The sequence below is a fragment of the Carassius carassius genome, chromosome 36, assembly GCF_963082965.1.
Source record: "Carassius carassius chromosome 36, fCarCar2.1, whole genome shotgun sequence".
In the NCBI taxonomy this organism is placed as follows: domain Eukaryota; kingdom Metazoa; phylum Chordata; class Actinopteri; order Cypriniformes; family Cyprinidae; genus Carassius; species Carassius carassius.
Genome location: NC_081790.1, coordinates 8,792,766 through 8,804,279, shown reverse-complemented (window position 1 = coordinate 8,804,279; position 11,514 = coordinate 8,792,766). Strand labels below are relative to the sequence as shown.

Sequence of the window (11,514 nt, the reverse complement as noted above, 5' to 3'; positions counted from 1 at the left end):
ACTATCAGAGTCCTTGGCTTGGCTGCGCTCTGAACTGAATGCCACTGTCTGCTCGACCTTGAGCGCCTGTTAGTAGTGGTGTTAGCTGCTGGCTGATCCAATGGTTGTTTAATCACATTTGGGGATTCCTCACCCACATTCATTAATGCTTCAAATCTGTTCTCAAGATGTATAGGGGGTGGTTGAATGCCAGTATTTACAAGCCTTGTTATAGTCGAATATGGGGTAGAGGAAGCTACGACAGCAATACGAGAAACTCGTGACAATCTGATGTCTGGTGTTCCTTTGGATCTCGCTCCCTGTTTGTGCCATCGATTAGTGTGGCGATCAGTTTCGGCTTGTTCCTCTACACTTGGTATAAACTGTTGAGATTCATAAGATTCATGGGACTCACCGGCTGCATGCTGAGAGGGTCCATGACGACGGTCTGCTAAGTGTTCCGTCTGTTTTGGAAGTCCAGCAAGTAACTTTGTTTCAAGAATCACAATCCTTTGTAGAAGTTTGCAGCAGTTCATGCAACAAGTAGATCCAACAGGAGGCATTTTCTCTCTCTTCTGTTTGAATGTAGGCAGTTGTTTTCCCGTCTCCGGAATGTAAGCTGCTGGCAGTGGGAGGCAAAGTTTTCTTTTTGTAGTATTATTCCAGTCCCAAAGAGTTTTTAGTTTTAGCGTTTGTGCCAAAAATCTGTTGTTTGAGCACTGTGCTGATCTGCTGATGTAGAAATCTTAGAAAAATCTGAGAAAAGTACAGAAATAAGAAGCAAAGCGCAGAGCAGTAAGCTAGAACGTCTGAACGGTAGCAAAGCCGGAAGCTTTTTTCCGGCTTTGTATAGCAGGACAAGTCATCCCTTACTTCTCAGTACGAGAAATACAAGGTGTGACATGAGAGTTAACTGGCTGAACTGAGTCGAGAAATCTGACATAGCTCTCATCTGTGTTGTTTTATTTTTAAACTGAGAATTATTTTATTTTCCAATTTGTTTTGTGTACAGTAGACACTACCACCATTGCCTCATTTGAAAGAAGCAATGTGAAAAGCAAAGGAATCAGTTAAACCATTAAAGAGAAAGACAGTGTTTTCTTTCATACTTTTTCTTATAATTATGTAGTAACATGTAATAATTTTATTTATTCATTTACCCTCATATCCTGTTCTAGCACACACATTGTATAAAGCTGACATTAGAAGACGTTTAGTGTTGTGTTAAAATAAAAAGCTAAGACTTTGAGAATAAAGTCTTAATCTTTAGAGAATAAAATTACAGGAACAAAGTCATATTATGATATTAAAGAATTAATGAATAATGTCTAAAGAACATCAAAGCTTCTAAACTTTATTGACACAATATTTATAACATTGTTATGCATAACTTCACAGCTAACAAAATCCTTTTTTAATTTTTCTGATTTCATATTCAGATCAAAATACCATACTTATGTTAAAAATGATCAATATAATGAGTATTATGTAATTGTTTAACCTGCTTTGCCTTTACATTTTAAATGTATTGATTAAGCTATGTATAGCTTTATAGCACTGTATACTCATGAAACCCATTTATTTAAAATGTGTTAAATAGATTGTAGTATTCATCCTTTATTGAGTAAATATTGACAACTGGAAAGTGCTGTCGTCTTCCATCAGGGATTGATTTTACGGTAGCCTCTCAAATGCATGGTGACATTTTCAGGAAGTCCAAGTCTAACCAGCTGCTCTTGTAACTAAAAACATATGAGACATTAACTTTATTGTACTGTTGTGTATAACTGTTTTGGTTGCAAATAAAAAGTTTATATAGGGGGTTATTGGTCAGTCGTATCAAAGTATCAAATACAATATTAATGTGAAAACATAGTACATTTTATTAGTGATAATAAATGAGTTACTTACCTTTATAATCACAAGCTCTTCAATCTGGGAATGGGAAAAACTTTCCACACTTGTAACTTTCACTTGCATTCCCACCACTGATTGGTAAAAACAAAACAACCAAACAGATTAGGTGTCCGTTTAAATATTAATAAGCAACTTTAATTTTGTGAGATGTATGTGGTGAATAACACCCATTAACCACTTGAGCTGTTATTTTGATTTTTTGAGAATTAGGCATATGCAATATTGGCCAGAGTTGATGTGGTTAAGAACTGAAAATAGCAGAAACAAATAGATCACATATCTAATTAAACATACCATACTCATCTGACAGTTTGCCTTGAAATGCTGTTCATCAGATTCCATAAAAAAGCAAACACAGGAGTATATCGTTAGCATGAAAAAATAAATGAACTAACTAAAATAATTTACTTGTTTTTGTGTGTAATAGATTTAAGTTTATGTTTTATGTTTATTTGATATTTATTGCTCACCACTGTAACAGAAGAAAGGCAAACTGACAATGCAGCTCTCATCTGACCACTGGCCAAAGTTGTTTAAAGACACAGCTGTGCAGTGTTGCATACCAAACATTCCTAGGACATTTACACCATTATCTGGTTGTGCGTATTCTACTCGTGCCCATGGGAGCCAGTATGTGAAAGAAGAGCTACTCTGATCTGACCACAGTCTGTTTCTATACAGACCTATCCATATAGTATAAACAAAACAATTGTCATAAACACAAGCACTTGTAATGGTCAGTATTTGCTGATACTCTTCCTCATTCCTCACACTGGCCAGGTCTGTGTATTTCTCTCTGCAGTATCTCTGAGCTTCACTCCAGGTCTTGCTGTCACGTACCAAAACATACCTTTGAGAGGCATTTACTCTATCTAGGATAGAAAATAATATAAAGAATTGTAATTGGTCAGTCCATTTGTTCCTGTTTCCGTATTTATTATTATTGTTCAGTATTTATTATTATTATTAAGTTGTTACTGAAAGTAAACTTAGAATGTACATTAAAATAAAATTACCTTACAATAAAGATTACCTTACCATCATAGCAGACAAATGTGTTGTAATAGTCACATGGTGAATCAACCCATTTCCCATCACCATTCATGAAAACACACAGTTCTTTCCCACCATTGTTGTCTGGTTGATGATACCAGTTTCTGAAATCTCTCTCTCCTTCCTGGTAGAAATCATTGTCTTCCAGTGACCATCTCCAACTGTTCACATCATCATACAGTCCAATCCAGGCTGAACCATTGTAACTCCCATTAACTGTGTTAATCAGGCTGTTCATTTCCTCCATGTTATCAATGGTGGCCAGATCAAAGTAATTCTGTCTGCAGTATCTCTGAGCTTCAGTCCAGGTCTTGTTTTCAGACACAAAGTAATACTGGCGGGAAGATGCCAATCCTGTCAAGATGGGAGAAAAATTTAAGATGAAAATTAACTGTGAGAAAGTAATTATTTTATATATACATATATTTTTTTTTGTCGGGTAGAGATCTACATACCACTGTAGCAGATGAAAGGGAATGCAATGTTGCAATTTTCATCTGTCCAGCTTCCTGAGTCACTAAATGACACTGCAGTGCAGTATTCACAGAATCCAGCATTATCTGGCTGTCCTGTTCTCCAGTTACTGAAAGAAGAGTTGCTCTGATCTGACCAAGATCTGGTTCTGTACAGTCCAATCCAAACAACCGAATAATATGAAAGTATTGTCCGAATCCTGTAGTTTTCATCCTCATTCCTGATACTGGCGAGGTCTGTGTGATGTTCTCTGCAGTAACTCTGAGCTTCACTCCAGGATTTGGACTGTTCAATAAATACATAACTTGTACTAGCGTTCACTCTTCCTGTGGGGAAGCAATTTAAATATGTGATATATAGATATAACATCATATACAAGTTGTTCTAATTAATATTTTAAAAGCCAAAAGCAGTTCTTACCATCATAGCAAACAAAGAGAAGTTCAACGTCGCAAGGCCTTTCAATCCATGTTCCCTGGGTGTTTAACAAGTATACACATAGACTGTTTCCACCTGAGTTCAGTGGTTGCGAAACATACCATCTTTTGTAACCTCCATCTAATGTTGTATTATCCAGTGACCATCTCCAGCTGTTCAGATCATCATACAGACCAATCCAAGCTAAGCCATAGAAAGTCCCACGCACTGTTTTAATCAGTCTGTTCATTTCCTCCATGTTATCAATGGTGGCCAGATCAGTGTAGTTCTGTCTGCAGTAACTCTGAGCTTCAGTCCAGGTTTTAGACTCAGACACAAAGTGATACTGACGGGTGCATGAAGACTGTGTGCAGTTTCCTGTAAGTACGAAATGCACAGCATAGGAAAAATAAAATGTTGGCTTAGCTGGTCAGCAATCACTATAAAAAATGAATCTTGTAATTTTCATAATAAATAAATAAATAATCAAGGTGATAATTAAAAATTGTGTGTATATTACATTAAATGAATTGTGGTTCAGTTTTTACTAATAAAAGCAAGAGACGCATTTTCAAAATTGTTTAAAGAAAACCTAATAAGTTTTATTTTAGTAGTGATTGTTAGTTCCCAGCATATGTCTGAATGTGAAGAGTAAATATTGAAATGAGGTGCTACTTTATGTGTTTTTAAGTGAAGGGAAACTCTCTTTTAATGTTAAGTGTTCAGTTAGGTTTGACATTCGAAAGAGTGTGTTACATTAAAGTTTCTGTCGTTGCCATTGTGCAGTGTTCGAGTAAGTCACACATGGCAACAACATGAATATTTCTGCCTTTCAGATAGCTCATCCCAATACATAAAGTGCAGTCTTGCACTTTACCACTTGTCTACCTGTATATAAACAACATATTTCGGCCAAATGCTCAAGTGGGCGTAAAGAATGCAAGTGTGTATGTAGATCTTTTCATTACCAATGGGTAATACACATGCATTTAAAACACTTTATTTACACATTTCAATACTTTTGGGTCATATTTCTGTAACCCTAAATTTAAATAGAAAAATCTATGATTTTTTTTGTGCTCTATAAAAGCCGTATTTGATTTAATTTCCATCATAGATTATTTTCTGCCATTTACATTTTTTTGTGTTTTTGTGTTTTTTTTTAGAATAAATAGTTTTGTTTTAATAGTAATGTTCATGTCACGGAGTCACAGCCTACACCCTCTCCACATGCCACACTTACTCGTTCACAATCACCAGAATTCAGAACACCTGTCCATCATCACCAGGCTCTCATATAAGGACCATCACTTCCCCTCACTCCTCGTCTGATCTAGCATTGACCCACATGTACTTACCTGAACCCTCGCTACCATTGTTGCTCCCCTGGATACCCGTTGTTCCTTCATCGTCAGTTCCTCTGTGGCACCTTCCGATTCTGTCATCTACTTCCATCACAACCAGAGCTAAGTTCCAACCTTCTTCGTGTCAAGACTATTCCTGTTACTTCACCTGTGTCTGAAACCTCTGTCACAATAAATACTGCTACACGTTCACCTACCTCTGTGTTCCCGTCTTGTGTCTGAGAGAAGATCAGACCATATGCAGAACTCTCCGGACACAGGCGGGGACCGCACCGCGGATCCATTTGCTGCACTGGTTCATGCTGTTTTCTCCTGAGATCATCACGGCCGTACAGCAAGCACTCCAGCAGCCACCTTCAACAACGACTACTTCGTCAGCTGCCTCTGCCAGTCCCGTGGCCCGACCAGCGACATACAGCGGTGCGGCGGAGGATTGCAGCGGGTTTTTGCTTCAGTGCTCGCTCTACATCGAGGCCAACACTCACCTGTTCCAGAATGAATGCGTTGCATTCGTCATCTCGCTTCTCTCTGGACGAGCACTACAATGGGCTCAACCCCTCTGGGAAACAAATGCTCCGGTAACGACTTCACTCTCCACCTTCTCCTTCACTCTCCAGCGCAAGCCCTCATCGACTCTGGGTCGGCTGGGAACTTCATTAGCACCCAAATCCTCCAAGAATTAAATGTTCGTCAGAAGAAATGAAGTGAAGTGAAGTGACATTCAGCCAAGTATGGTGACCCATACTCAGAATTTGTGATCTGCATTTAACCCATCCGAAATGCACACACACAGAGCAGTGAACACACACACACACTGTGAGCACACACCCAGAGCAGTGGGCAGCCATTTATGCTGTGGCGCCCGGGGAGCAGTTGGGGGTTCGATGCCTTGCTCAAGGGCACCTAAGTCGTGGTATTGAAGGTGGAGAGAGAACTGTACATGCACTCCCCCCACCCACAATTCCTGCCGGCCCGGGACTCGAACTCACAACCTTTCGATTGGGAGTCCGACTCTCTAACCATTAGGCCACGACTTCCCTTGCCCAGTCGACCTGAGAATACTCACCATCCAAGGAAAGCCGCTGGGTAGAGGGTATCTTCCTGTCCTGTCCACCTCTGTGGAGAGCCCGACGACTAATGTCCCGGGCGTTCCAGGATGTATTCAGCAAGCGGATGGCTACACGTTTAACACCTCATCGGCCATGGGACTGTGCCATCGACCTCCTGCCTGGAGTGACCCTCCCAAAGGGTCGGATCTACCCTCTGTCCATCCCGGAACAGAAGGCCATGGAGGAGTATGTTCAGGAGGCCATAGACTCCAGAACTATATGAATGAGATCTTCCGTGAGTACTTGAATCGCTTTGTCATCATCTATATAGACGATATCCTGGTATACTCCAGTAACATGAAAGAACATGAGAAGCATGTACTCCAAATCCTTCAAAACTACGAGAACATCAACTGTTTCTAAAATTAGAGAAGTGTGAGTTCCATACCTCCACCGTCCAATTCTTAGGCTGCATCATCAACCAACATGGTATCAAGATGGACCAGAGGAAGGTGAAAACCATCCAGCAATGGCCATTAACCAACACCGTGAAAGAACTTCAACGCTTCTTGGAATTTGACCATTTCTACCGACGCTTCATTAACCAGTACAGTATGCTTAGTGCTCCTCTCACTTCTATGCTAAAGAACCGACCCAAATCACTCTCATGGACAACACCTGCCCGAGAAGCCTTCTCCCTACTGCAACAGGCCTTCCTATCGGCTCCGGTCTTGGTTCACCCCAATCCAGATCTACCCTTCATAGTGGAGGTTGATGCCTCAGCAACCGGGATCGGAGCGGTCCTCTCTCAGTGGCAGGGTGACCCCCCACGGCTACATCCATGTGCCTTCTATTCAAAAAAGTTATCCCCGACAGAGCAGAATTACGACGTGGGAAACAGGGAGCTCCTAGCCATAAAATCAGCTCTCGAGGAATGGAGACACTGGCTGGAGGGAGTCAAGCAACCTTTCCAAGTCATTACAGATCATCGCAATCTTGAGTATCTCAGAGAAGCCAAATGCTTAAATCATCGCCAGGCCCGATGGGCTCTCTTCTTCACCCGATTTAATCTCTAGGTCACCTATAGATCAGGTGACAAGAACGGTAGAGTGGATGCCCTTTCTCGCCTTTACCAAGCCGATCCTGAACCATCCGTTCCTGAACCCATTCTCCCTCCAGCCGTGCTTGTTAACCCTATTCAGTGGACCATCAAACAACAGATTACTAATGAGAATCTACAAAACCCAGTTCCGCCGGGAGGTCCAGAGGGGCGTCTCTACGTTCCCCCAACCCATCTCCAGCCCCTCTTGGACTTAACTCATACATCCTAAGGCTCTGGACACCCAGGCAGGAGAAGGACCCTCTCACTCCTGAAACAACGCTACTGGTGGCCCTCCATGGCTCGGGAAGTCTCTCGATATGTGCAAGGGTGCTCATTCTGTGCCGTTGCTGACACCCCTAGGAAGCTACCAGAAGGGAAACTCGTGCCTCTGCCCATCCCCGAGCGACCCTGGATGCACATTGGAGTAGACTTTATGACCAATCTTTCTCCATCCCAAGGTTACACAAGCGTCCTGGTCGTGGTTGATCGATTCTCTAAATCTTGCAAACTCATTCCCCTCAAGGGTCTACCTACTGCTCTACAGACGGCAGAAGCACTCTTCCATCAAGTTTTCCGCCACTTCGGACTCCCAGAGGACATTGTCTCAGATAGAGGTCCCCAATTCATCTCACACGTCTGGAACGCCTTCTTCCGTCTCCTAGGGGTGTCCATCAGTCTCTCCTCTGGATACCATCCTCAAACCAATGGCCAGACTGAGCGTAAGATCCATGAAGTCGGGAGATTCCTGAGACTGTATTGCCACCAGAACCAGGACAGCTGGAGCCAATACCTACCCTGGGCTGAATACACACAAAATTCACTCCGTCAAACCACCACTGGGCTCACCCCATTTCAATGTGTCCTGGGCTATCAGCCACCTCTCTTCCCCTGGTCAGGTGAGCCCTCCGAGGTTCCAGCTGTCAACCACTGGTTCCAGCAAAGCGAGAGGGTCTGGGACTCGGCTCACGTGCATCTCCAACAGGCAGTCCGGAGACATAAGGAACAAGCCGACACCCGAAGAGGTCTACTCCGCAATACCAACCTGGCCAGAAGGTTTGGCTATCCACTCGGGACATCCGTCTCCGGTTGCCTTGCCGTAAGCTGAGTCCCCGGTATATTGGTCCATTTACCATCGAGAGGCAGCTGAACGAAGTAACCTACAGACTCAACCTCCCTGCTCACTACCGTATCTCACCTTCATTCCATGTCTCGTTACTGAAACCTCACACTGACCCTTTGTCTCCTCCCTCCACAGAGTCTGGTGATGATGTGGTACCTCCTCCTCCTGCCATCGATGAGACTCAAAACATCTACCGGGTACGGGCCATCCTCGACTCCAGACGACGGGGTCCACAGCTGGAATACCTCGTGGACTGGGAAGACTACGGCCCCGAGGAACGATGCTGGGTGAACCGCAACGAAATCCCGGACCCTACTCTACTTACCCAATTCCATCAGGAACACCCAGATCGTCCAGCTCTTCAGGGTCGTGGCAGACCCGGTCAACATCCCGTCCGGCCGTCGGGAGCCGCCCGTGGAGGAGGGGGTACTGTCACGGAGTCACAGCCTACACCCTCTCCACATGCCATGCCTACTCGTTCACAATCACCAGAATTCTGAACACCTGTCTGTGGCGAGTGGGGCGGGGCCGAGGGACGTGGGAACAAGGAGGGAGGCCGGCAATGATTGGGAAATCAGTGACACCTGCGACCCACTGCCGGTCTCGAGTCCCACGTAGGAGATGGAAGGATATAAAACTGGAGCGACGACAGTGAAGGACGAGAGAGGACCAGGCCTGGGCTTTTAGTTGTGTTTTGGTTTTATTTGAGCGCACCAGTCATCCGTGAGGGGCTGGTGCGCTGTTTTGTGTTTATTTTGGAATTATTAAAATGTTATTTGATTGTCCGCCGGTTCCCGCCTCCTTCTTCCCGATGATTATTAAGGTTCGATTCATTACAGTGGTGCCGAAACCCGGGAGAAGGAGGGACGCGCTGCTTAAGATCCCTCGCCGCTGTGGTGAATCCGCGGTGCCACAGAGCAGGCGAGGAGGATGCCGCCATGGACGCTCGAGGCGGTGGATTGGAGCGAGTTGCCGGGGACGGGCGAGCTCGCTGCCGACCGCCCACGATATGGAGGGGTGGCTGCCATCCGTGAGGGAGCGGAGGAGTTGGCGCCGTTCGCCAGGGGGCCAGAGCCTGCTGCCTCCGTGAAGGTATCCGGAGGAGCAGGGAACGGGGGACTCCTGCCGGCTGCCCAAAACCGGAGGAGCCGTCGCCGTCCACCGGGCGGCGGAGGGGTGTCGTGCCGTCCGCCGAGGGCCGTCCAGTGCCACCGCCAGGCACCGCGGAGGAGATCGCCCAGCCGGTGGAGGGCCGAGCAGCAGTGCGTCTGGGAACCAGAATTTTTTTTTTTTCTCTCTCCCCTCTCTCATCTCTGTCGCTCCTCCTTCCATCTCCTTTTCTCTCGCCTCGTCTGTCCTACCCCCAGGTTCCCGCAGGTCCCCGTGAGCGGTCCCCCCTGGAGGGAGGGGGGGGGAGTGGGGGGACGTGGGAACAAGGAGGGAGGCCGGCAATGATTGGGAAGTCAGTGACACCTGCGACCCACTGCCGGTCTCGAGTCCCACGTAGGAGATGGAAGGATATAAAACTGGAGCGACGACAGTAAAGACGAGAGAGGACCAGGCCTGGGCTTTTAGTTGTGTTTTGGTTTTATTTGAGCACACCAGTCGTCCGTGAGGGGCTGGTGCGCTGTTTTGTGTTTATTTTGGAATTATTAAAATGTTATTTGATTGTCCGCTGGTTCCCGCCTCCTTCTTCCCGATGATTATTAAGGTTCGATTCATTACACTGTCCATCATCACCAGGCTCTCATATAAGGACCATCACTTCCCCTCACTCCTCGTCTGATCTAGCATTGACCCACATGTACTTACCTGAACCCTCGCTACCATTGTTGCTCCCCTGGATACCCGTTGTTCCTTCATCATCAGTTCCTCTGTGCCGCCTTCCGATTCTGTCATCTACTTCCATCACAACCAGAGCTAAGTTCCAACCTTCTTCGTGTCAAGACTATTCCTGTTACTTCACCTGTGTCTGAAACCTCTGTCACAATAAATACTGCTACACGTTCACCTACCTCTGTTCACGTTCACCTACCTCCGTGTTCCTGTGTGTCTGACAGTTCAATAATGTTTTAACTCAATTTAGCTTTTTGATTATAATTTCTTGCAACAATTTGTAATGATGATGTTTTCTAACACCATTTGTGACTATACTGTTCCCTTTGAAAATATCAGGGTTAGTAGTGGTTATAGTTTTGAAGAATATCACAATAAATGTTAAAGCCATTTATAAGCTTGGTGTCTTTAGCCTACATTAAATATGTTATAATTATACAAAACTGCTACAGGACTCTCTCATTCCTGCTAAAAATTATATCCAAAAAACAACTGAACTTACTGCTGTAGCAGAAGAAAGGGATTCTGGATATGCAGACCTCATCTGTCCATCGGCCTGAATGGCTAAATGATACAGCAGTACAGTGCTGAAAACCATATTTTGCCACAGTTGTTTGAGCATAACCTTCACCATTATCTGGTTGTCCCACCGAATCAGAAGAGTAAGGCCTCCAGTTTTCGTAACTGGTAATCTGATGATCAGACCAAATCCTGTTTCTGTACAGGCCGATCCAGACTCTTCCACCTGCTGTCTCAAGGATCCTCTGGTTCTCAGTCTGATTTCTCACATTGACGAGATCTGTGTAATGATCTCTGCAGTATCTACGAGCCTCTGTCCAGTTTGTCCAGTCATTGATTCTGATGTAACTCTGTGTGGCACCTGAGATATGAATTATGACAATATATATGTATGAATGTAAGTATGTGTGTGTGTATACAAAGTACAGCACATTAGCTATCGCATAAGAAAAATTTATCTGATTTATAAACAATTAAAATGTCCCTACCATCATAGCAAATAAAATGATTTCCTGTAAAACCACATGATGAATCAAACCATTTCCCATTGTAATCCATGTAAACACAGAGATCATTCCCTCCAGTATTATCTGGTTCATGATACCAGTTTCTGAAATCTCTCTCTCCTTCCTGATAGAAATCATTGTCTTCCAGTGACCATCCCCAGCTGTTCACATCATCATA

General features: G+C 44.3%; 1 protein-coding gene across 1 annotated transcript; it reads right to left on the bottom strand.

The window, feature by feature from the left end:
• Positions 1-1,468: 1,468 nt before the first annotated feature.
• LOC132116676 (macrophage mannose receptor 1-like) lies at positions 1,469-11,184 on the bottom strand. The gene is made up of 8 exons (XM_059525538.1): positions 10,814-11,184; positions 3,844-4,218; positions 3,405-3,749; positions 2,935-3,303; positions 2,367-2,768; positions 2,191-2,220; positions 1,891-1,967; positions 1,469-1,721 (listed from the first exon to the last, which is right to left on the bottom strand). The coding sequence occupies exons 2-8, from the start codon at positions 4,097-4,099 to the stop codon at positions 1,641-1,643; spliced, it is 1,560 nt and encodes a 519-aa protein (XP_059381521.1). The 5' UTR covers positions 4,100-4,218; positions 10,814-11,184; the 3' UTR covers positions 1,469-1,640.
• Positions 11,185-11,514: the final 330 nt, after the last annotated feature.

Bases quoted from the DNA above. Each gene is read 5' to 3' on its own strand.
- LOC132116676 (XM_059525538.1), bottom strand. From the start codon at position 4,099: ATGGAGGAAATGAACAGACTGATTAAAACAGTGCGTGGGACTTTCTAT. The intron at 3,750-3,843 runs GTAAGAACTGCT...GCTTCCCCACAG, and splicing joins TCTCTTTGTTTGCTATGATG to GAAGAGTGAACGCTAGTACA. The intron at 2,221-2,366 runs GTGAGCAATAAA...TCTGATGAACAG, and splicing joins GCCTTTCTTCTGTTACAGTG to CATTTCAAGGCAAACTGTCA.